This window comes from Nicotiana tabacum, chromosome 10, assembly GCF_000715075.1.
Source record: "Nicotiana tabacum cultivar K326 chromosome 10, ASM71507v2, whole genome shotgun sequence".
In the NCBI taxonomy this organism is placed as follows: Eukaryota; Viridiplantae; Streptophyta; class Magnoliopsida; order Solanales; family Solanaceae; genus Nicotiana; species Nicotiana tabacum.
The window spans coordinates 66,932,952-66,960,391 of record NC_134089.1 but is presented as its reverse complement, the minus strand read 5'-3'; the positions used below and the strand labels follow the sequence as shown (position 1 = coordinate 66,960,391).

Genomic DNA, 27,440 nt, shown 5'->3' with positions numbered 1-27,440 from the left:
CATTAGATAACTAGTCAATTTCGCATATGTTTTGCTTTATGCTTGTATGTGTTTTGTTATTATCGGTTGGGGAGGCTGGCTGTGCTATCATGCTATTGAATTCCATCATCCAACAACTTTTACACAGAAGTTGGTTGCTGCTAGCTTCTCGCCAATTTTTGTTGGTGATCTAGGAACGAACCATTCCAGTGACGCTTTGCTCCCAGTTTAACAAAATTCAAGCTCTTCTGAGGATCCTTACTATTTGGAGAAATGGGGGGCAAATAACAGAGTAGAAATAGATTTAAAAGAAGCCATTAACTAAGTTCACCAATTACAGCAATTCTTCCCCCAAGATTGATTACATAAGCTGGTATAGGTTGTTCTTCCTATAAATCAAAAACTCACCTTCAAGGTAACTAAGCAGATCGAATAAAGATTTTTCAGTGGCCCCGTTGAAGTGCTCCAAAAGATCAGAAAGGGTGACCTGCATATTTATCTTGTTATCCAACATTGTCCTTCCATCAACAAGGAATGTGAAACTTAAGATTTCAATGTCACTACAAAGGACCAGTACTTACCCCATCATCAAAGTTCTTGAGCCAGCTCAATATGGATTCTTCTGTGGCATCCAGAGTCCTAAAACTTTTGACTTCTGCTGCTTCGATCCTTTGGCGTTTTGTAGGAATGAGCAAATCACCTTCACTGGATGCAGCTTCTTTCCTGTTCGTCTCAGTCAGGAGATGAGATTCTGCTCCTTCAGTCTTTTTAGGAGAAGCACCCTTTGTACCAGTGACAACAGGTGCTTCAACTACGCCATCATCTCCCTGCACTACAATTACGAACAATATATAATATGAGTGATTTCAACGTAGACCTCACCTCTTCTGGTAACTCAGTTTTGATGGGCTTCAATTTTTCTTTACCAACTTTTGAGACAGCATTCTGGATACTCAAGAATGTCTCTCTTGTCAACCCAGTCTCCTCACAAAACCTGGTCCAATTCATTTTGCATCCCTCTCGTGCAGCTTCGAGTATATACTCTAGCACAGTTTGTTCCTTTATTGCTGCTGCTCTACCAGGAAAATTCTACATGGAAAAGAATATGTAAGAATTGTAACAGACAAGCCAGAGTTGCATTCAATGAATCCTAATAATGACTCACAGCAATTTCTTTGAACGTAAGACCATCCTCATGCCACATCTTCCATGCTTCAAATTTTGCTGGTGTTAATTTTTTATTGCTTGGAACCGTGACAATCTTACTGGGAACAGAGGTTTGACTGCTTGAATCCCCATCCAAAGAAAGATTGCAAGCTTCTGATAGACGCTTAATGCTTTGAAGAAAATTATCCCCATACAGTTTTATGAAATGCTGCAACAGAATTGAGAAATTAACTCCAGCAATGCCAAACAGTCAGATAACAATAGCGTGCACCAAAAGAAACAGATGCAAAATCAGTTATAACATTCAGGAATCAAAGTAGAGTCTAACATAAGATAATCCCTTGCAGGATGAGTGGTTCCAGCAATAAATATGGCACCAAAAAATAAAGCAGAAAGGTGAATCATGGATCAACCTCCTGATATGGTGCAACAGGGAAAGAGAACAAACACAAAAAGTAGGCATCTGAGCACGAAAATATAGAAAGGAGCTTACACAGAGTTTGACAAATGACGTAATACGAACATCGCAAAGTTAAACAAGGCCCTTAATTACCAGGGTTATCTCACACATTTTGGAACACTTCCCATTATACTGAATGCATAATTCCTTGGAGTTTCTGGTATACGTCAACCAGTAATGCAACAGTTACAAGTATTTAGATACCAGTATTCAACTACTAAGTATACCTGGTTTACACCATCTATATTAGCTAGTCTTGCTTTTGTAGAAGGCCTGGTCAAGCTTATCCTTTTCAATGTTTGGTCTCCACAGACTGCATACCTGGAAGTGACAACTGGACAAATAAATTTGTATCTCACTCTTATCTATCAAAGACAAATACTTTCATAACATGCATGTAGCAGCCTTTGTAATTCAAATATCATGTGGGTACTTGTCAAGGCAAAATTCCACAAGAATGAGCTGTGTACAATATTATGTACTTACGGAGCAGTTCCAGTAGCTCTGGCAAGCTTAATTCTCTCTTCTATAAGCATTTTGTACAATTGAGTTTCAGCCTGAACAATTCACAAGGAAAAGAGATATATTAGTGAGGGCACCACTCGATTTAACCATATGGATGTCAAGTTATGGAAGTTGAATTGTCTGAGCCAAAATTTTGGATAGCCTGTGAAATTATGGATATGCACTTTTATGTGGATTACATTGTTTCAAGTTCGAGTTCAATTCTGATTTGTAAGGAGTTTCAAGCATTATGAAGTTCGGTAAGTAGCTAAGATGTACATGAAGCATATTAGAACACCCCAGCAGCTACGGCCAGCTGAGGATGTTTGATACTTGAGTTCTGCCATTTTGCATAAGCAAAAGAACTCTGAGACAGAGAACTAAGATCTGGAGGGGTTAATTAAGTTCTTTGCTGCATAAAGTTGGCAAATGTAGGATTTTAAGTAAGCAGGCTCAGCCAAGTGCTAAACAGAACTGCAATTGTTACCGGCAATGGAGGCGATGTCGGACTTGAAAGGCAGATCTGCCTGCAACTCCTAAGGCCACGCTTTTTTCTTAAATGATTGGACAAAACAACCTCATTTTGTGTCAACATTTTTCTAAATTTAAAAAAGAAACACGAATTACAAAATAAAAACTGTTTATTTTAAAATCGAGTTGTCAATTGTCTCTTCAATGAATGCATACACTCTGATTTATTGGTGTTGGGTGCTCTTTGAGAGGTCAAACTTAATTTAATACAAAAATAATTCAACAGTTCTGTTAACTTTAACAAAAGTTTTACTACTTTAACAATTTATCTGTTTAATTTAAACCAATTTTACTTTGAACAGATTTAACATTTCATTGATTCGTAATGAATTCTACTTAAACCAAAAAAAACTGTTTAATTTATCTAATCATTTATCAAAATCTAAAAATTAATTATACTCTTATAATTCTAATAGTTTATTAAACTCCAACAAATTTAATGAACTTATAAACTTTTATTGTTTGTGAGCACCAAACTTATTATACATAAAATACAGTCTTAAAAGAACGAGATTAAGATCTTTGTTTAATTACTTATTCATAAACAAAAACATGCTCAAAAGAATAAGAATAATATTTCTGTTGGATTACTCATTAAACTACCATGTCTTTAGATAGAGTAAAAACAGCCACGCCTTTAGTAACTATAGTATTACAAAAGCTCACCATCCCTATTGTTAAAAGCGTTTAATCCAAACATACTTACATTAAATGAGGTAAAGTCAAGAGGAGTCCTCCCCATTTACTGTGTCTCCAAATCCTATTGCAAAATGCAGGTGCCTCTAGGTCAGTTATATCCATCATCTATTTCTAAAATGGCCTGAAAGGACAAATGGGGAATGGAGTGACTCACTCCTATCTCTCCTAGAGAATGAATCACCTTAATTAGTGGAGCTGACGCTCCTTAATGTATTGACTATTGACAGGTTCAATTTATGCTACAAAACATAATAGAATGTAATTTACACCTATATAGAGACACATTTTGGCAAAGCATGTTTGGGTGAACCCTAACCCTCTTGCATCAAGGAGGTTCTGCCCCTGATTCCGTATTGGATAGAAAAACCAGTACATAATTCCTTTCAGGACTTGGAAGACACTAATACGAAGAAAAGAATAGTGATGATGCAACAATTAGGATTATATGAATCACACAATTGGTGACCGAAGGAAAAGGAAAAAAGAAAGAGCACATACTTGTGAAACTCCTTCAAATTCCTTTGAAGCCAAACCATTGATTTCACTCACTTCATTGGGTGTATCTCTATTTTTCTCATGAAGATCCATTTCAGGAGTCTCCGGCAAAAACAGTGGAGGTTGATGATCAGGGTTACTTGATCTTAGAAACTGCAAACCCTTTTCACTGACACTGATGCATGAATTTTTAATATTCTGTCATTCATTTGTAGATACACAGCAAGATGTCTAAAAGGATTTAAAGAGAGGATCCACAGTTGACGGAAGTATAATATGAAAATGTTAAATAAGTCCTAGTAGAAGTCAACAGACATATAAGGGAAGTATCTACCTCACAGTTTTGTACATATCTTTGAAGGTTTCTACCAAATAATCTGCGACAAGGTACAATTTTTGTTAAAATCCCTGGCAATTCAAAGTTGATGAAAGAAAAAGGCCTTACACTTAATACTTAGCACTATCTCACAAGGAAAAGGAGCAACTGTTCGAAAGAGTATATACGCTGAAACCTATGACCCTCCATCCAGTATAGATACACTGAAGTCTAGTGGTAAGAGACGCAGCTTGTGATGTGTGGGTTAGGGGCACGTCAAGGATTCGGTCTATCACAGACAAAAGCATGGTATTTAAGTAAAGAAGGGTAGATGGGCATATTATCCACTGAGTTCGAAACCGTGCTCCACCGGCCCTCAAGGTATTTGTAGGTTATCAAAAAGAACACCCATAAAAAGATTCAGGTGTAAATCATGTCTCTTGCTTTCTTGCAAATCTCTCTTCTTTTTTTCCTTGATAACCAAGAAATCTCTGAGGAGCAATTGGCGCATGGTTTGGACTCGGCAGATAATGGGTCCGCCGTTACAATTCTCCACTGAAAAAATCAGACTCTTGTCTGCAGCAGGTTTCGCACTCGTGACATGTGCCTAACCCACTCATCACGAGTTGCACTCTTACCACTAGACCAAACCTAGGAGCTTGCCAATTTCTCTTTTTCTGACACTATTATCCCATGGATCAGGTAAATGCTATAGATTTTGTTGATTCAAGATGCTTTATCTTCTTTCTTATGACAGTTCAGAGATCCGGGGGAAAGAGACTCTGAGGTATATCAACTGCATTTAAAAGCATGACTGATAACAATTGCTCATACATACCACGTGAAATCAATTGGTAAGCCAGTCCCTTCCACCAATTTGCAGATAGCTCCTTCCCAAGACCATGAAATGGAAGCTTATCAAACTGAGCGTCAACAATTTTCTTGGTCTGTCATTCAGAAAGGGTTAGTACAAGGAGCTTGGTGTCTTTGGCGCTCAACTAAAGATGAATCAGTAATTCTACAGACAACTTTTTAAACATTCAACTATAAGCAATAAGGATTTCTATTGACAAAATGAACGATGTTGACACCCTTACATCTGAAGTTCAGCACCTGATCCTTAATAAAGGGGTACCAAGCTTTTTTACACACCTTAAAACAAAAGGTCTAACTCATGTTAATTTAGCCCATAACAGATATCAATTGGAAATATTTAAACTAAAAGAAAATAACTTTTTCTGTGAGTTTGTATTATTTGAATAGAAGCTTCAAAAACTTGGAAGTACATCTCCACATAAAGAATATGATATTGCATCCCGTTTTGTCTGACCTACATTATATTTTAACCGTCTCAAATAGATGGACCCCTTTTAATTTTGTTGCCTTAGAGAATCACTTTTGTTTAATTTGTTTGGCAGGTGGGAGATAGCAGAGTGTGTATCGAACATTGCACCTCAAGGATGCAAGCTAGAATCTCTACTAGTGGGCTCTCAATTAATTCTCCTACAACAACATACCCGGTATAACCCCACATAGTGGGGTCTGGGGAGGGTAGTGTGTACGCAGACCTAAACCCTACCTTGTGGAGGTAGAGAGGTTGTTTCCAATAGACCCTTGGCTTAGGAAAGCATGGGTACCACAATAATAACAAGAAAACAAGATGGGACAACACCAAGAAACCATGTAAACAAGAATCATTATTTTGTATCTTCCAAATGCTTTTTAATCTTAACTTCAGAAATGCTGATACGATTACAAACTTTGTTGATACCATAACCAAATAGAAGATTCATGATTCACCCATTTCTTCTTCACTCAAAAAAAGGTCTTGTTAGAATTGTTATGTGACTATATGTAATTAGTCTTAGTCCCTTATGTAATAGAAGTAGGTTATGTATTATGTATACATATAAATAGGGCTCATTGTAACATAGAATATCAATCAATAATATTTTCTCCCGTGCATTCTCACATGGTATCAGAGCTTTAGTGTGAAACTTATCGTTGTGAATCATTCCAGCAACTTCCGGGAAGAAAGACCTTGTCGCCATGCAATTTTCCGGCGACTTAAAAGGTTGTCCGCAAGAAAATCACTTTCTATTGGTGTTGTGCAAAAACCAACACCACCACAAGACTCCTTAGGCTCCGGCGACCAAACCCCAGTCAACCCCACCGGAAAACACACGTCCATGCGCCCTCACGTGCCAGAAAAGGAAGAAATTTTCCTGCGAGATCTGACCCACGCGCCGGCACGTAAGCCTGTTCCGGCCAGATTTAAAAAAAGTTTCAGTTGGACAGTCAGATCGCCTAGTTATTCCGAGTCTACCCATACCTTATTCTTTTTGTTCCGATCACTTTGAGATTTTCCAGCGACCACATTGACTTTCCGGCGGCTACAGTGATTTTTCCGACGAAACTTCTTTGGGACAGATTACTTAGGAGGTTATTCCGAGTCTTTTTTTATTCAAGTTTAAATCAAAATCCAACCATCATATTTGTTACATCCCATGTTTTTGTACGTGAGAGTACGTCGTAAGCCAACTGATGTAAGCTCGGAAATGAGATCATTTTTGAAAGTACATAACGTAAGTTCATCATGTTATCTTGGAGGTTACAAATCTTTAAGATCATGAATAACAAGTACCAAAAGGGTTGGAAAGCTTAGACGCTAAACGAATTGAAAAAAATAAGTTTTGTCGAAAGTCGACAAGTTTGGAAGGTTATAACATATACTTTTGGGGTGAGACTAGGGTGATTAACATGATGAGGAGGTTAAGTTATGAGTTATTTTATTCGTATGATAGTCGTGTGTTATGATTTTAAGTCAAGCGAGTTGTGGAACAAAAGTTGGCAAAGGTCATCACAAGTTGCATTCATAATGTGCTGAAATTTAGGTCAAATGTAGCTGCATGTTTCTCCCAATATACTTGGAATCAAGGGATGATCTACATATCAAATTGAATATCTACGAGTCTAGTTTCTAACGCATTAAATCGCTCGTCGATACGACATCATACTAGAGAGATATTCATATTTTCGCGAGACTGCGCAAGCAGCTCCCATGGGACCCACAAAGTCGGTTTAAACTTCAGCTTGTATTTAAGTCATTTATATGTCATTTTAACTCATTTTTCTCATCCATAACAGTTCCTAAACCCTCCTAAATGCTCTCCAAGGGTTCCTCCATGATTCTAAGGTGAAAACCTACGATAAAAACATGAATCCAACGCCCTTAGAAATCCCGTGGTGCTTGCTAGATCGTAGTTCTTCATCTTGTGGTTGTTTTGGAGGGTTCTTCAAAGGTAAGTAACCTCAGATTTCGTGTTGTTCTCTATGATTAAGCTAAGAATCAGTACCTCTTTCATGTATATTAGAGTTTCAAGGCGAAATACAAGTGTTTACTCACCAACATGAACACAAAAGTTGATTCAAGAAGAGAATACAACTCTTATAGTGTTGTGGTGTGATTGAGGGTTGTAGTGAGTACACCAGATGGGTATTTCAAGTTTTATCTACTGCCTAAGTAAATCATGTTCTTGGTTGTTCTTAAGGTCAATCATGTGTTGGTTGAGTTGTTTGAGTGAAAATCTACAGGATAGTAATTGACATGGCATAAGGAATCGTTATCTTTTTGTGGGCTGTATTGAGGCTATATATATGGTTTGTTGTGGTTGGAAATGGTTATAAATAGTTTTATTATGTTGTGGTTGTTGTTAAGCTTATCTATGTGCTAATTCAGTGGATTGAAGAAGATAACATTAAAAATAAGATGTCAACGATAAAGGTTAAGGTGCTAGGTGTGTGGACTATATTTGAAGATTATGTTTATGATGTTTTGGGTTGAAAATAATATGGTAAGCATAAGTATGATGTTATATATGTTGTAGGCAGATTCATGGAAAAGGAATTGGATTCAAACCATATTTTGTTAATCGTAAATCGAGCTTGCCGCTCAAAATGGTTGTTGAACAAATCGGAGAGCTTATTGTGAATTATATTGTTGTTGTTTGGGCTGTTTGGTGAATTTTGGTAACATATGGGATGTATACAAATAGGGGAGGTGCTGTCCATTTTTTTGTAGAATATTGGTTTCCAAATATGAGAGTTACAACGCTTATATGATGATGATGAAGTCGGTTTACTCATTATAGACGTAAGAAGATCATATTGAGCTTGCTTGAAGATGGGATAGAAGATTTCAAAGGTATGTTAAGGCACTTCCTTCATTCTTTTGGCATGATCTAAAGTAAAATGAATAGGTTATCAAGAAAAAAAATTATGGTTGTCCTTAGCTGTGTGAGCTGATGTCATTCATATTTTTTTTTTGACAAAGGTAACAGTTATGTATTATAAAAAAAGAAACCCAGCACAAAGGTTGTGCTGGTAACCATTTACAGATTCCAAAAGAAGCAAAAACCTATCCTTGTTCTTCTTACAAGGATTCTATGATGTCTAAAATCGATTCTTCATCATTCACATAATTTTCTTTACACCAAAAATGAAACAACAAGATACAGTTCATCTTTAACTTCTGAATAGGACTGAATCTGTCTTCAAAACACCTGGCATTCCTTTCCTTCCAAACTATCCACCATATGCACATTGGGATCAAATTCCAGCAGGTTTTTTGCCTTACACGCCCTCCTGATTATTCCAGCATCTCAGTAAATCTATTGTGGTTTTTGGCATAGTCCACCTAAGTCCAATCATGCTGAGAAAAAGTTGCCACAACTGAGAAGTAACTTTACAGTGCAGAAACAAATGGCTATTGCTTTCTGAATCTGTAGAGCACAGATAGCATCTGGAGCTCAGTTGAAATCCTCTTTTCATTAGGTTCTCATGAGTTAGACAGGCCTGCTTAGCAACTAACCATGAAAAGCATACCACTTTGAAAGGAGCCTTGGTTTTCCAAATTTGTTTCCAAGGCCAATTGCTGTCTCCCTGATTGTTTCCCGATAGTAAGGTGTAAGCTGATTTGATTGTGAATGTCTTCTTGCTAGTTCCCTTCCATATTAAAGAGTCTGTTGTATTTGTTGTGCCCTGAAATAACTCCAGATGCCTCAATAGCTCAGCTACTCTGTCAATTTCCCAGTCATTTAGAGACCTTCTGGGATTGAAGTTCCACCCCTGCTGACCCCACATCTCCCCAATTGTTGCTTCAAAACTGGATAGTAAGTTGTGTAAGTCAGGAAATAAATCTTTGAGAGGACCGTGGCCAAGCCAATTGTCATGCCAGAAAGAAATTCTACTGCCATCACCAATATTGAAGCCACAGTGGGTGGTGAAATTGGGCCAAAGAGATCTGATAGCTCTCCAGTTACTAACTCCAAAAGTAGCTTTCATATTTTTGGTGCACCAATGGGATAACTGGCCATACTTGTAGTTGATCACCTGCCTCCGTAATGCTTCTTGCTCATAGTTATATCCCCAAAGCCATTTTGAAAGTAGACTTTTGTTATGCTTCCTCAAATCTTTGATACCCATGCCACCCACTTTCTTGCTGGAGATGAGAGTCTTCCAATTTACCAGGTGATAAGTTTTGTTCTCCTTGTTACCTTGCCAAATGAATTTTCTTCTTAGAGTGTCAAGTCTCTTTTCCACTTTAGCTGGAATAGGAAACAAGGACATTACATAAGTAGGGATGGAGTCTAACACACTGTTTACCAGGACCACTCTTCCCCCAAAAGAAAGGTATTGACTCTTCCATTTTGCTAGCCTCTTTTCACTTCTTTCAATCACCCCCTGCCATATTTCTTGAGATTTGTTCTTTGCCCCTAAAGCTAGCCCCAGGTAAGTTGTTGGTAGGGTTCCAATTTCACACCCCAGTGTGCCTGTCAGCCTTTGTAGTTAATCCATTTCATTAACTGGATATAACATACTCTTCCTCCAATTGACATGTAAGCCTGATATTGCCTCGAAGACTGTTAGAATTAATCTAATGTGCCTTAGTTGGTCAATGTTTGCATCACATAATATCAAAGAATCATCTGCATATAAAATGTGGGAAATTTCCATGTTGCAATTGTTATTTGAAACTCTGAATCCCCTCACCCATCCATTTGACTTGGCATTCTTTAACATGCTATTGAGGCCCTCCATTACTAAAATAAACAGGAAGGGGGATAGGGGATCTCCTTGCCTGAGCCCCCTCTGAGATCTGAGATGGGAAAAAGCCTTCTGGAGATCCATTGATGAGGACTGAAAATTTAACTGTGCTAATGCAGAAATGAATCCAACTTAGCCACTTCCTGCCAAAGCCCATCTCTTTTAGAATTTTGATAAGGAATTTCCAATTGACATGATCAAATGTTTTTTCAATATCCAGCTTACAAAGAACTCCCGGCATCTGAGCTCTCAGTCTTGTGTCCACAATTTCACTAGCTATCAATGCAGCGTCCATAATCTGTCGTCCTTTTATGAATGCCATTTGATGTTTATCCACCAGTTTATCCATCATTTTCTTTAGTCTTTCAGTTAACATTTTAGAGATGATCTTGTACACACTCCCAATCAAGCTAATTGACCTGAAGTCTCTCAGCTCCTTGGCACCCTTTTTATTTGGAATCAGAGCATGTAGCATTGAAGCTTTTCTCAAAAAATTCTTGAGTGTGGAAATTCTCCATAGTCTTCATAATGTCATCTTTCACCACATCCCAGCATGTGTGAAAGAATCCCATAGAGTAACCATCTGGGCCTGGAGCTTTGTCAGTAGCACATAATTTGATGCTTTCCAAGACTTCTTGTTCTTGAAAAGGCCTCTGGAGCCACACATCCTCTTCTTCTGAAATTTTTGGGCAGCCCATATATGTGAAATCCGGTCTCCATATCTCAATTTCAGCATATAATGTCTTGTAAAACTCTACGATCTCTTTTTTAATGATCTCTGAGTCAATTATTTGCTCTCCATTAATTTCCAGCTTGTCCAGAGTATTGAATCTTCTTTCCATATAAAGTTATTCTAAGCAAGTATGTATGATCCTTGAATCCTATAGAAGTTCATATTGATGGTATGATGTCCATAATGTTAATCAGAGGTGCAACGACCTTACGTCACTCCCAAAGGTTTAGAACGTGATTCCATGAGTCTAGCATGCATTATATATATGTATCTATTTTACTCTACTGAGTCGCGCTATTGTCGCCGGGTACGGCACCTATTGTGCAACCACTGATCAGTTGGGTTTACCGAGCTTCACGTGGCCGGGTACGATTCTACCGAGCCTTATGATGGTCGGGTACGTTTTTACCGAGTCCTCTTTGAGGCCGGGTACGATATGATGATGATGATGATGCCCACAGAGGCGTATGTTTTTAAAGGTTTATGTATATATATGTATTATGCATTTCATGTCAGTAGCCCCCAGAGGCACCCAGATGTCACAGGTTGTATCTCCTTTATCTCTCTTTACATTACTGTTCTTGTTTATGTTTTCTTGCCTTACATACTCGGTACTTTATTCGTACTGACGTCCCTTTTGTCTGGGGACGCTGCGTTTCATGCCCGCAGGTCCCGGTTGATAGGTTGACAGTCCTCCAAGTAGGCTATCAGCTCAGCGGAAGGTGTTGGTGCACTCCACTTGCTCCGGAGTTGCTTATTTGGTCAGTATGCTTTGGATATGTATTGATTGGTATGGCGGGGCCCTGTCCCGACCTTTATGATTTTATGTACTCTTAGGGGCTTGTAGACAGATGTCAGGTGTATGGATACTTGTATGGCCTTGTCGGCCTATGTTTTGAGTTTACAAATGGTCATGTCGGCCTTATAGGCCCGTATGTCACATGTATAAGTTTGTATATCATGTTGGGTCGTCATATGTTGAGTATTCCCTTATGTTTTATTCTTTTTATCTCATGACGGGTTTTCTGGCTCATTTACCCATGATAGTATGATAAGAAATATATGCTACGTTGGTACTCGATTGAGTAAGGCACCGGGTGTCCGTCGCGGCCCTTCGATTTGGGTCGTGACAATATTTTCCAGCACAGCATTATAATGGCATTCGTATCAGAAGCCTTAGACTCACAATCCATTGGATCCAATGCATTGAATCCAATCCAGATGCATTGGCCAAGCTTTTTGAGGACAGCCTAGTCGCACATAAATTCCGAGTCCATTGGTACTATTTCCGACAGATTCCGACAACTTTGGAATTTTTAGGCGAGCTACAGTGATTTTCCGGCGTGAACAGTGATCCCCAGAAAATTTCTACTTTTTCCGGCACAATATTATAATGGCATTCGTATCAGAAGCCTTTAACTCACAATCTATCCAATGCATTAAATCCAATGCAGATGGTTTCTTTACCGAATTATATTGAGTTCCTTCAGTACAAAGCATGTAAACAGACATCTTAAGGAATAGCCTTTGTTGTTCAAACAGATAGTAGTATGACTTGTGTCTCGCAATCTTCAACCTCTGGGTCTTGGGTCATTGATTCAGGTGCATGTGATCATATTTTTGGTAACAAATCTCTTTTCACTAGTATTTCATATTCTCAATCTCTTCCAACAGTCACAATGGCCAATGGGTCTCAAACCATGGCAACTGCAATAGGTCAAGCAAGTCCACTTCCTTCCTTACCTTTAGACATAGAGGGACCGGCGCAACCGACATACAAGGCCACTAGAAGGTAACATCAGCAAACATAAGATACCGCTGTAGGTCAGGAGAATAGCATCGATATCCCTGTTGCGATCTCGAGTAACCCAGCACTTAAAAGCACGAGGAGCTAACTTATCTTTTCCTGGAGTAAAGTTATGAACAAAACACGTACTCCCAAAGACACGGGGTGGAAGAGAGAACAAAGGTAAGTGGGGAAACAGGACAGGGAATGGAACTTGATTCTGGATAGCTGAAGATGGCATACGATTAATAAGATAGCAAGATGTAAGAACTGCATCCCTAAGTCTACAGGTGAAGCATTGTCTCATCCCGGGTGGCAACCGGCTATGATTGACGAGATGTCTGTTTTACATACGAGTGGTACTTGGGAGCTTGTTCCTCTTCCTTCGAGTAAATCGAGGGTGTACGCATTCAAAGTTGGTCCAGATGGCCAGGTTGATCGACTTAAGGCTCGTCTTGTTGCCAAAAGGTATACTCAGATATTTGGACTCGATTACAATGATACTTTCTCTCCCGTGGCTAAAATAGCATCAGTCCGCCTTTTTCTATCCATGGTTGTTGTTCGCCATTGGCCTCTATCAGTTGGACATTAAGAATGCTTTTCTTCACGATGACCTTGAGGATGAGGTTTACATGGAGCAACCACCTGGTTTTGTTGCTCAGGAGGAGTCTAGTTGCCTTGTATGTCAGTTGCACCGGTCCCTCTATGGACTAAAGCAATCTCCTCGAGCCTAGTTTGGTAAGTTCAGCGTAGTTATTCCGGAGTTTCATGACTCGTAGTATAGCTGATCACTCTATGTTTTATCGGCATTCTCCTTCAAATCTCTATATTTATCTAGTCGTTTATGTTGACGATATTGTTATTACCGGCAATGATCAGGATGGTATTAGTAAGTTGAAGCAACATCTCTTTCAGCACTTTCAGACTAAGGATCTGGGCATATTAAAGTATTTTTTGGGTATTGAGGTCGCTCAGTCTAGCTCAGGTATTGTGATCTCACTACGGAAATATGCCTTAGATATTCTTGAGGAGACAGGAATGACAGGTTGTAGACCTGTTGACACTCCGATGGATCCGAATTCTAAACTTCTGCCAGGACAGGGGGGCCTCTTAGCGATCCTGCAAGATATAGGCGGTTGGTTGGTAAATTAAATTACCTTACAGTGACTAGACCTGACATTTCCTTTCTTGTGAGTGTTGTGAGTCAGTTTATGGATTCTCCCTGTGATAGTCATTAGGATACAGTTGTCCGCATTCTTCGGTATATAAAATCAACTCTAGGTAAAGGTTTATTGTTTGAGGATCGAGGCCATGAGCAGATCGTTGGATACTCAGATGTTGATTGGGCAGGATCACCTTCTGATAGACGTTCTATGTCTGGATATTGTGTCTTAGTATGAGGAAATTTGGTGTCTTGAAAGAGCAAGAAACAGACTATGGTTGCTCAATCTAGTGCAAAAGCAGACTATCGAGCAATGGCTATGGCGACATGTGAGCTATTTGGATCAAACAGTTGCTCAACGAGTTGAAATTTGGTGAGATTAGTCAGATGGGACTTGTGTGTGATAATCAAGCTGCTCTTCATATTGCGTCAAATCCAATGTTCCATGAGAACTAAACACATTGAGATTGATTGCCACTTTGTTAGGGAAAAGATACTCTCGGGAGATAATTGCTACAAAGTTTGTGAAGTCGAATGATCAGCTTGCAGATATTTTCACCAAGTCCCTCACTGGTCCTCGTATTAACTACATATGTAACAAGCTCGGTACATATGATTTATAAGCACCAGCTTGAGGGGGAGTGTTAGAAAAGTTATGTGACTATATGTAATTAGTCCTAGTCCCTCATGTAATAGGAGTAGATTGTGTGTTATGTATACATATAAATAGGGCTCATTGTAACATAGAATATCAATCAATAATATTCTCCCGTGCATTTTCACAGGTCTCACCATTGGGGAGAAAAAGTATTCAAGAATTCAGTTAGTGTTAAACAATAATTAAAACATATTCTTCCATGTAAGATTTCAACGAGAGCTTACTCGAGATCCACGAAGAATGCCTATGGGCAGATTCAAGCCCCAACGGCCTCCACATGACTGAATACAGGCCATAAGAAGAAATGCTTCTCGGGACAAGTCCTTTTCCTTCATTGAGCTAGTGCAAATATCACAGTTTCCTGGAAACAGCATACAGATTCATTTCACTCTCTTTAAGTAATTGCTAGTACCTCATCCCAAGTATAGAAACCCAGAAATGTTATCAACCAGTCTATTTGAAGAGGCCCATACCATAAGACCCATCAGAACATTTTAAAACAAAAATATTTTGTCCCATTCAGTTCTTTTTCTTCTCTAAAGTGTGTCGGAGATTAGTCAATGTTGTAGAATCAGACACTAATTTTATGCAACAATGCTCTGACCTCTAAAATGTGAATTCAGAAAAACAAAATCCATGTCCTAGCTGCTTTGTGCTCTAAGTTGACACAAACGTTAAAACTCTTTTGTAAGATCCCAATTACGTAAACAAGACATCCTTCTATGTCAGTACCAGATAACTATTCTTGATTTTGTGTTGGTAACCAACAATAATGGCACAAAATCAAGTCAGATATAAACATCTTGAAAAAAATACCAAGATATTCCCAGGAAAAGAGAGATTTTGATAGAGATCATACCACAATCATCATGGTCATACTCATCAGCAAAGTAATCCAACAAATATTTTCGTCTACAAGTTGACAGCATGCAATAATGTTGTGCAGCAGAAAATGCTTCCATAATAGCTTTTCTTTGAGCTGCCTGGCAAGAAGTCACAATACCAGGATGTTCAACAGACCTAAAGAGAGAAATGCAATATATGGTCCATTATGGAACCAGGATGAAGAGCAACATACTGAACGAGCTTCTGCAGAGTAGAAATCAGCTTTTGTGAAGTCACTTCTTGTGTAGTAAAGCCAGCAAACTGAAGGAATACCATCTCTGCCGCATCGTCCACTTTCCTGGTAGTAAGACTCCAGACTCTTTGGGCAGCCGTAGTGTATCACATACCTTATGTTTGGTTTATCTATACCCATGCCAAAAGCAACAGTTGCAACCATGACATAGAATTCATCTCTGATAAATGACCTGCAATAAGAAATGTATCCTATACTTCATTCATGAGGCCATAAGCAAACACTAATGACACAAGAACAACTAATAAGCATAGCAAAAGAAAGGTAGATAAATTGGTTTCTGTAACAGACTTAGAAAGGCCAATTAATTGCCCGAGCTAGCTTCAAAAGCAGAAGAGTTAAATGAAGAAGGATGAAACCTATGAGACTCCTCACGTGCTTTATTAGCCATTTGCCCATGGTAGATTCCAGCTTTGATTCCTGCCTCATGAAGTGATTTGAAGATCTACAAAAACCATGATAATGGTATCACAAGTCAAGTCACTAGGTCCAGTGACATTGAATCACTAGTAAAGCATGATGCACTGTTACGATATCATGAGAATGGCAACGCATCCATTTGACTTGATACTATTACGCTACAAGGACCAAGAGTCTGTTGAAATCATGAACTCTATCAGAACCTAGCAGACTAGCATGTGGAGAGACAGAATAAGGAAAAAGGGAAACTACTAGACAGGAGGAGAAATTAAGTTCAGCATTTTCTCAACTGAAACAAACTGTAAGTTCCAAGCAAGCCAAACTTCATGCATCTAACCACAAAACCTAGGAGAAGGGAGACATTGAAATAAAAGGCACAAGGGACTAATATTTGCAATACTTTCTACTCATTAATAGGTGTATCAAATCAGATCTACTGGTAACGTTCTAGTGGACATGACAGAGGTGAGATGCGACCTCTTCAGTGTCTTTGACAGTTGTACAATATATTATTGTTGAATTTGCGTTATCCACATATTTAGAGATCTCCTCCACCAGCTGATCAACAAATTGAGAACTACGACTAAAAGATTTGACTCCATAGAAAAGATTTTTGCGATCAAATGAGCCAATAGCAACATGAGGGTCTTTCATCTGCAAGGAGTTCATAATGTCACTCCGAACTCTGAAAAGTAAGAAAAGAATAAAATTATTCGTCCAAAGCTTCTAAGATCTAAATAAAGAGAAGAAAAACTAAGACAATCAAACTGTCAGATTATATATACAAGTCTAACAAAGCTATGGTGCACATTCAATTTTATTATTACCCAGTAATATCAAGACTTAAGCACCTCATGCTATGAGAGACGTGAATAAATTCTTGACAAGGATTAGAAGGCAAAGAGTTTAACAAAAAAACATAGATAGCATAAACCTGATCCAGCTTAACTTACAACAGAAGCTGCATAACACACAAGCATGCTTGTAAAATTAGAACAATTAGTCAAGAGACAGCAAAAGTTAACATAATTCAATTGACTGTTAGAAACAAGAGTACCGTGGTAAAGGATATAATTAAGGCTGATATCTCAGAACAAAGCTAACTAACAGTTGAGCCTGAATATCAATTTTCCTTTTATCACTGGGAAACGACCAACTCACCCTAATAAATGTCCCTCTAAAATGCAGTTGTTTATGACATCTAACACTGGAATCCCAACCAAAAGTAGAAATTAAAATATTAAACAGTGTTTGGTAGAAAGTTTACTGAGTGGTCCAGATACTAATAAGCAGCAAGGAAACAAAATTATGAGATGGAATAAGAGTGTAGAGAAAGAAACTATATCCAGTTAGATCCTGTCCACCAGGTTTCTGAAGCAGAATATGGCCCCGAAGAATTAAAAGAAAAGAAGAAACTGCAGAAGTTGGGAAAGCAAAAGTAAAAAAACAAATTACAGAACTTGAAAAAGTATATACTTTTCTGTAGCAGTTGCTGTTAAGCCAACAAATGGAACATTCAAAAGAACATTACGCAGCTTGTCTAACTGTTTATACTCTACCCTGCAGGAGAAAAGGAAGTTCCATGAGACAATAGGATAAGGAGAAAGAAATACTATCATTTACAAGGCAGAAACAGGTTAATACTACAAGAGAGAACTAAAATGTCCAAGCAATATTGAATTGAAAGAGCAAGAAATAATGAAGAACCATAAAATAAAAGGCAGAAGTAGACTCCACAAGGAAGAAAAAAAAATATCTCGATGGAATGATGCTATAAATACACTATTACTAACATCTTTCTTCATGCTTGTAGAATTCAATATTCATCAGAAGAAACTTTCAAGCTAGAGCTACAAGAAATAACGATGAAGGTACATTCAATTCTCAATCCACTTATAGAATAGTTCATACATTTGTAAAGAATGCACTTCAAAGAATTGAGGTCCACTGATTAGTGCAAAGTTATAACCTTAACCACCATGTGTGCTGCTTGTACCTTTTCAAGTTTTCCTATCTTACACAACCACGTATCCGTCTTAACATTTGCATTTTCGCGATATTCATCATGTGGGTATTTGGGTCTAAAATGGTTCATCATTTACTGCCACATAACATTGTTTGATGAAGACTGCCAAATATTGATCACTTGCCTTTCACACTGTTAGGTATTTTTTTCAAACAGTAAAGAGAAATTTCAATAATCAACAGCACGAAGATGCAAAAAAACAAAGTGAAATTCCTTCTAACAGTGAAAGGAACCAATAAAATCTATCAGTATTCAGCCTCCTGTACATATTCCTATACACACCAAAAGTACAACAAAAATATACAATTAGTCCAGATCTTTTTTTGATAAGGTAAATAATTTTATTAACAATTGGGGACTAACCCCGTATACAAGCCATATACCAAAAAAAGAGAATCTACACCAAAATATAGTTCTCAACACATAGTATTGTCTACTTGTATCTACATTCATACTCATATGTTCGTCTTTCCTTGTATACTTGTTGTTAGAGATAGCTATGTAAATGTTAGAGATAGCTATGTAATTGTCCCACATTGGAATAGGAGTAGTATCCCCTTTGTATAGAGTAGCTATAAATAGCACCTCTTGTATTGCATCACACACAATATCAATATATCATATTTTCTCCCGTGCCTTCTCACATGGTATCAGAGCTATCGTGAGAGATTTATCGCTGTGCATAAATTCCAGCGATTCCGGGAAGTAAAATCAGTCACCGGAACCCTTTTTTTCCGGCGACTTTCAAAGTTGTTTTGCGTCTGCTTTGTCTCGGTCAGTGTTGTGCACAAAATCCAACACTACCACAAGAGTAGTCACTGTCCGACGACCAAATCCCAGTGAAAATCTCCGGCAGTACTGTAGCTGTCCAAAGAAAATTTTCCGGCGAAGTTCCAAAGTTGCGTGGGCCACCTTCCGGCCATTTTTTGGCGACGACTCTTCAGGACAGATTGTTTCCCTTGCAATTCCGAGCCTACCCATCCAGGTTACACCAAATTCCGACCACTTTTTTATTTTTCCGGCGTGAATAGTAATTTCAAAAGGTTGACTTCCGACCATTTTTTGAAAAAGTTCCTTCAGAACAGTTGGGTCTTCTGGTAATTCCGATCCTACCCCTACTGTTTTTATTTCATTCCGACCACTTTGAATATTTTCAGGCTGCAACAGTAACTTTCCAACTGCTACAGTAGTTTACTATTCTGGTTCAGTGTTCCTTACTCTATTTTCAATGGATTACAGTTGATTATTTCTCTTATTTGGTAATAATTTACAAGATGTCTTTGGGAATTGATGTTTTTGGGTCTAAAAGCATGAGTTCTGGAAACTCTAATGTTATGATTACCTCGGAACCTTTAATTGGAGGTTCAAACTACTTAGCTTGGGCTTCATCTGTCGAGTTGTGGCGTAAAGGTCAAGGTGTGCAAGATCATCTGATTAAACAGTCTAGCGAAGGAGATGAAAAGGCGATAGCGCTTTGGGCAAAAATTGATGCTCAATTATGTAGCATTTTGTGGCGTTCTATTGATTCTAAGTTGATGCCTTTGTTTCGACCATTCCAGACATGTTATTTGGTTTGGGCAAAGGCTCGTACGTTATACACTAATGATATATCTCGCTTCTATGATGTGATATCACGGATGACAAACTTAAAGAAGCAAGAATTAGATATGTCTACTTACTTGGGTCAGGTACAGGCAGTCATGGAGGAATTTGAGACATTGATGTCAGTTTCTGCTAGTGTGTCAAAACAACAAGAGCAGCGACAGAAAATGTTTCTAGTTCTTACACTCGCTGGACTTCCTCATGATCTTGATTCAGTACGAGACCAGATTTTGGCGAGTCCGACTGTCCCTACAGTTGATGAATTATTTTCTCGATTACTTCGCCTTGCTGCAGCACCAAGTCACCCAGTGATTTCATCCCAGATACTTGATTCCTCTGTTCTTGCATCCCATACAGTGGATGTTCGGGCATCTCAAGTTATGGAGAATAGACGAGGAGACGGTCGTTTTGGGAGATCTAGACCCAAGTGTTCTTATTGTCACAAACTTGGACACACTCGCGAAATGTGTTATTCCTTAAATGGCCGTCCACCCAAAAATGCCTACGTTGCTCAGAGCGAGACTACAGGTAACCAGGGCTTTTCTGTATCTAAAGAAGAATATAATGAGCTCTTTCAGTATCGAGCAAGTAAGCAAACATCTCCACAAGTAGCCTCAGTTGCCCAGACTGACACTCCTATTGCTGGTAATTCTTTTGCTTGTGTTTCCCAGTCTAGTACTCTTGGACCATGGGTCATGGACTCAGGCGCTTCTGATCATATCTCTGGTAATAAATCACTTTTGTCGAATATTGTATATTCACAGTCTCTTCCTACTGTTACTTTAGCCAATGGATGTCAAACTAAGGCACAAGGAGTTGGACAAGCCAACCCATTGTCTTCTATCACCCTAGATTCCGTTCTTTATGTTCCTGGTTGTCCTTTTAGTCTTGCATCTGTTAGTCGTTTGACTCGTGCCCTCAATTGTGGTATATATTTTATTGATGATTCTTTTATTATGCAGGACCGCAGTACGGGACGGACAATTGGTACAGGTCGTGAATCAGAAGGTCTTTACTACCTTAACTCGCTCAGTCCTTCCACAACATGTCTAGTTACAGATCCTCCAGATCTAATCCACAGACGTTTAGGACATCCGAGTTTATCCAAACTTCAAAAGATGGTGCCTAGTTTATCCAGTTTGTCTAGATTAGATTGTGAGTCGTGTCAGCTTGGGAAACATACCCGAGCTTCCTTTACGCGTAGTGTTGAGAGTCATGCAGAGTCTGTTTTCTCCTTGGCTCATTCTGACATATGGGGTCCTAGTAGAGTCAGTTCAACCTTGGGATTTCGTTATTTTGTTAGCTTTATTGATGATTACTTAAGATGTACTTGGCTTTTCTTAATGAAAGATCGTTCTGAGTTATTCTCTATATTCCAGAGTTTTTGTGCTGAAATCAAAAACCAATTTGGTGTCTCTATCCGCATTTTTCGCAGTGATAATGCCTTAGAATATGTATCTTCTCAGTTTCAGCAGTTTATGTCTTCTCATGGAATTATTCATCAGACATCTTGTCCTTATACCCCTCAGCAAAATGGGGTTGCAGAAAGAAAGAATAGGCACCTTATTGAGACTGCTCGCACACTTCTAATTGAGTCTCGTGTTCCGCTGCGTTTTTGGGGCGATGCAGTTCTCACAGCTTGTTATTTGATTAATAGGATGCCTTCACCTCCCATCAAGGGTCAGATTCCACATTCAATATTGTTTCCCCAGTCAGCCTTATACCCTCTTCCACCTCGGGTTTTTGGGAGCACATGTTTTGTTCATAACTTAGCCTCGGGGAAAGATAAGTTAGCTCCTCGTGCTCTCAAGTGTGTCTTCCTTGGTTATTCTCGTGTTCAGAAGGGATATCGTTGTTATTTACCTGATCTTCATAGGTACCTTATGTCAGCTGACGTCACATTTTTCGAGTCTAAACCTTTCTTCACAACTGATGTCACTTCTGCTGACCACCATGACATATCTGAGGTCTTACCTATACCGACTTTTGAGGAGTTTAGTAATCCTCCTCCACCTTCAACCACAGAGGTTTCACCCATACCAACTTTTGAGGAGTCCAGTGTTATCCCTCCTAGTTCCCCAGCCACAGGAACACCACTCTTGACTTATCATCGTCGTTCGCGCCCTACATCAGGCCCATCTGGTTCTCGTCCTGCACCTGACACGGCTCCTACTGCGGATCCTGCTCCTAGTACACCGATTGCACTTCGAAAAGGTATACGGACCACACTAAACCCTAATCCTCATTATGTTGGTTTGAGTTATCATCGTCTGTCATCTCCCCATTATGCTTTTATATCTTCATTGTCCTCGGTTTCCATCCCTAAGTCTACAGGTGAAGCATTGTCTCATCCAGGATGGCGACAGGCTATGAGTGACGAGATGTCTGCTTTACATACAAGTGGTACATGGGAGCTTGTTCCTCTTCCTTCAGGTAAATCTACCGTTGGTTGTCGTTGGGTTTATGCAGTCAAAGTTGGTCCCGATGGCCAGATTGATCGACTTAAGGCACGTCTTGTTGCCAAAGGATACACTCAAATATTTGGGCTAGATTACAGTGATACCTTCTCTCCAGTGGCTAAAGTGGCATCAGTTCGCCTTTTTCTATCCATGGCTGCAGTTCGTCATTGGCCCCTCTATCAGTTGGACATTAAGAATGTCTTTCTTCATGGTGATCTTGAGGATGAGGTTTATATGGAGCAACCACCTGGTTTTATTGCTCAGGGGGAGTCTCGTGGCCTTGTATGTCGCTTGCGTCGGTCACTTTATGGTCTAAAGCAGTCTCCTCGAGCCTGGTTTGGTAAGTTCAGCACGGTTATCCAGGAGTTTGGCATGACTCGTAGTGAAGCTGATCACTCTGTGTTTTATTGCCACTCTGCTTCAAGTCTATGTATTTATCTGGTAGTCTATGTTGATGATATTGTTATTACGGGCAATGATCAGGATGGTATTACTAATCTGAAGCAGCATCTCTTCCAGCACTTTCAAATTAAGGATCTAGGCAGATTGAAGTACTTTCTAGGTATGGAGGTTGCTCAATCTAGCTCAGGTATTGTTATTTTTCAAAGGAAATATGTGTTAGACATTCTTGAGGAAACAGGGATGACAGGTTGCAGACCTGTTGACACGCCGATGGATCCGAATTCTAAACTTCTGCCTGGACAGGGGGAGCCGCTTAGCGATCCTGCAAGCTATAGGCGGCTGGTTGGTAAATTAAATTATCTCACAGTGACTAGGCCCGACATTTCTTATCCTGTGAGTGTTGTAAGTCAGTTTATGAATTCTCCTTGTGATAGTCATTGGGATGCAGTTGTCCGCATTATCCGGTATATAAAATCGGCTCCAGGTAAAGGATTACTGTTTGAGGATCGAGGTCATGAGCAGATCGTTGGGTACTCGGATGCTGATTGGGTAGGATCACCTTCTGATAGACGTTCTACGTCTGGATATTGTGTTTTAGTAGGAGGAAATTTGGTGTCCTGGAAAAGTAAGAAACAGAATGTAGTTGCTCGGTCTAGTGCAGAAGCAGAATACCGAGCAATGGCTATGGCAACATGTGAACTAGTCTGGACCAAACAATTGCTCAAGGAGTTGAAATTTGGTGAAATCAGTCGGATGGAACTTGTGTGCGATAATCAAGCTGCACTTCATATTGCATCAAATCCGGTGTTTCATGAGAGAACTAAACACATTGAGATTGATTGTCACTTCGTCAGAGAAAAGATACTCTCAGGAGATATTACTACTAAGTTTGTGAGATCGAATGATCAACTTGCAGATATTTTCACCAAGTCCCTCACTAGTCCTCACATTGATTATATATGTAACAAGCTCGATACACATGATTTATATGCTCCGGCTTGAGGGGGAGTGTTAGAGATAGCTATGTAATTGCCCCACATTGGAATAGGAGTAGTATCCCCTTTGTATAGAGTAGCTATAAATAGCACCTCTTGTATTGCATCACAAACAATATCAATATATCATATTTTCTCCCGTACCTTCTCACATCCCCCAAATGCATACAGAGATGGTGTTCCATATTATCTTCCCCGAGCTTCACTCTGACCTCTTTAGCCTTAGCAATCTATCAGTTCCGTTGTTGTTCCAGGCATAGTCCAAGTCATCCCCGGTGTGCTTAGGAAAAAGGACCATAACTGGCTTGCTTTACAGCAGTGCAATTACATGATTAATGCTTTCATGCTCTTCTCATAGGTAGCATCGATTGCACAGCTGGACTCCTCTCTTCTGGAGGTTCTCTTGGAACAAGTGCACTTGATGAGACACCATCCAAGAGACAAGTCACTTCCAGAGGTGCTTCAGATTTCCAGAACTTCTCCCCCCTTGCTGCATTGTACCGTCCATCCCTTTTTGTAAGACATAGGAAGCACGTCTTAAACAGTAAACATCCCCTTTCCTTGTGCCTTCCACACAAGAATCTTCTGCATCAGAGTAGCTCTTTGCACTCTTCTAGAGTCCTAAGATAAAAATGCTACTTTCTAGCTCCAAGTAGTTCAAGTTTCTTCTGAACCTCACATTGTATCCTTTACATTGCACTGAGATAAATTTGTATTTATTCACCAGATTGTAAAGCTGATGAAATTGCTCCTTCATGGGGGTATGCCCGATCAAGTCGTCATGAAAGAAGGATAATCTTCTGTCACCTATTCACAAGGAAATTTCCTTTCGCTGGTAATTTATATAGAAGTTACATTTACTGATAAAGAAAAAGGAAATTCTTCTGTCATTTCCAATTTTAAAACCCACTATTTTCTCAAAATCAGGCCACATGACCATAATATTTTTCCAGCAGCCCAACCTATAAGTTCCTGCGGGTGCTTGGGTCCACCATTCTCCTTGCTTTCCATATTTCTCTTTAATCAAACATATCCATAAGGCATCATCCTCTTTATTAAACCTCCATAGCCACTTCTTTAGTAAGCTTCTATTTTGGAGTCTCATATTTTTTATGCCCAGTCCTCCTAGTCTTTACCCATCGTAGTAATTTCCCGTTTCACCAAGTAGTAAGATTTCACTTTATTAGGTATCTCTTTCTAACGCATAGCACCCCATCAACAGTTCAACGCTGCTGCAATTTAAGTAATAAGATTTTAATTCTACATATTACAACTTCATTCTTCATCTATCATTCAATTATCCAGTCAAACTGAGTGAATATTTGAACTGTCAACATTTAGGCACTGCAATCGCAGTCTCACTTCACCTTCATCCCTCTTGGGAAATGGGGACCATACTTCCAGTATTATGTCTTACTCCTGCTTCTCATAAAATCATTACACTCTAGAGTGTTTCTCCATATGGAGACACTTAAATGAACATGTAACCAAGAAGCAAAACTGGATCCCAAGCGATTCAACTACCACTGTTTCACATTTTTCAGCTCGGAAGAATTGCACAACTCGGAAAATATAATCTTGAAATTTATTGATCTTCAGCCACTGCTATCAGTACCTCTAAACTTGGTCTTTTTTTCTTGAAGCAGCATAGCATACACGGGCAGGATACTCAAATAATACATTTGCTAATAACCATGCCAGATGGACCAAAGAATCCGTGAACAATTCAAATGTCAAAATGCAAGGATAATGTGGTGCAATCTGACCTGAAATCGTGACCCCATTCTGAAATGCAGTGTGCTTCATCAACAGCCAACAGACACATCCCAGCTTTCAACAATCTTGACCAGAAACTGCTAGCACGTTCCAAAAGTAAGGATGGAACTCATTCATATGTAAAATAAGCTAAACCCATTGGAAAAAACATCTTAAGATTCTTAACTTGAAAATCATCATTACTGCTAGGATAAAAACCTCGCTAAGTGAATGACAGAAAACAACAAAAACAACAACAAAAATAGTCAACAGTAGTCAGTGTAAAACCTAGACTAGCTGTTTACGGAAAGTTCCAGTGTTTTTCACATGAGCCAAATTGGGCCATCTAAAGACTGAAGAGAGAATACATGCAGCAGGTGAACGTGAAATTGAAGGAATCCATCAACAATAGTGGAGCCTAACCAGTTATACACAACAATCCTCTTGCCCGCAACTTGATATGAGAACTCATGCTAGGAGCAGAAATAATCTCTGAGATATATATAAAAATCTTGCAAGTGTTTTATATCGAAAACCCGTTTTGTTTTGATGAACTTCTTCAGCAAGATATTAGCTGAATCACTGGATTCGGCAATGCTACAGAAGTTGTAAGAGTGAATAAGTACTTCCTTTTTCTTCTTCTTTTTTTTATAAGGTAAAGGTTTTATTGATAAAAGTACCAAGATGGTACATAAGATTACACCAAGATTGGACAACACCTATAATAGCATACTTTCAGTTACAAGTTGCTTAGCACATCCAAAAACTCCATATATTGATCTAGACTTTCAACTAAACGTTTCTTACACCAAAAAAATAAATTTTGAAGACAAATATTTTTATTCTAGCAATGTGATTCCTCTTGTCCTCAAAGCAAACATTGTTCCTTTCTTCCCAGATGGTCCAGAAAATGCATAGAGGGAAGTAAATAAGTACTTCCTTTAGGTATTCATGGAGCTTTTTTCACTTAGACATACGTGTTTCTAGAATACACACCTGTTAGGGAGCGCACAAGCCTTTTCCGGAGTCATATACAGAACGTCATAGTGACCCAACTCAGCATTTGTCTGCACCCCACGATCAGTCTGAGCACTTGAAAGATAATCAGCTTCAATCCCCCTTTGTTTCAATGCCATCACCTACGCCAGGACAGAGTATCTTCACGACATCTTTTTTATGCTACGAGAAAAAAGCATACGACACTAGATTTTTTACCTGATCTTGCATCAAAGAAATGAGAGGACTTATAACTAAAGCAGTCTTTTCGGAGATCAATGGGGGAACCTGATAGCTTAAACCAACAATTCAAGCAAAAAGATCAGCCCATGTGTGTAAGCGTGTGTGTGTGTTCGTGGGATGTTTAAATATTGACAAAAGGTTGAAGTATACCACAATGACTTGCCACTACCGGTGGCCATTACCACCAAACAGTCCTTTCCATCTAAAATTTTCTCTATAATCTCCTTCTGATAAGGTCGAAACTCTGTGTACCCAAAATATTTCTACACCCATTGGAAAATGGAAATTCCATCAAGTCACGTACGTAGAAACGCACTAATACTAATAACAAAACTAAAAAGTAACACATTTTTGTGGGTAGAACTACGAAACTTCAAACAGAATTTTAAAGATAGACTAATGAAGGGGAAAATAGATGAAAAATGAGAAATTGAAAAGAAAAAAACCTTAAGAGTCGAATGCATTTCTTTGTTTGGCGTTATCGTCGGAGGCCGTAAGAGGAAGAGGAGCGAATCGTCGTCAACTTCCTCAGTGGGATTTTTTACTTTGCGGGCAACTGGGAATATTTGGTACAAGTACCCCGAAGTGTGAGCTTGGGCCTTCTCTTTTCGCGCCATTTCTTTGAGCAATTATAGAGTGCCACATCTCTTAATTAATTAGTCTTGGAACATTCCAAAATTACAATCTATCCCCCTTTCCTACGTATGAGTAAATGAAAACATTAACTCATAATATTATGAACTCTTGATAATATTATGGTTCAAAATTGTGAACTCTTGATTATTGAACTGTCATGATAGGAAGAAATC

General features: G+C 39.0%; 1 protein-coding gene across 1 annotated transcript; it reads right to left on the bottom strand.

The window, feature by feature from the left end:
- Nucleotides 1–278: 278 nt before the first annotated feature.
- Nucleotides 279–27,440, bottom strand: LOC107813256 (uncharacterized). The gene is given in 20 exon segments (XM_075222951.1): nt 279–466; nt 561–813; nt 815–1,068; nt 1,145–1,354; nt 1,834–1,927; nt 2,093–2,163; nt 3,839–4,010; nt 4,170–4,212; nt 4,990–5,098; nt 14,820–14,956; nt 15,455–15,578; nt 15,674–15,905; nt 16,093–16,178; nt 16,631–16,838; nt 17,630–17,713; nt 25,404–25,490; nt 26,389–26,531; nt 26,608–26,683; nt 26,782–26,894; nt 27,078–27,440. Coding segments are annotated over 20 exon segments (2,793 nt in total). The 5' UTR covers nt 27,249–27,440; the 3' UTR covers nt 279–340.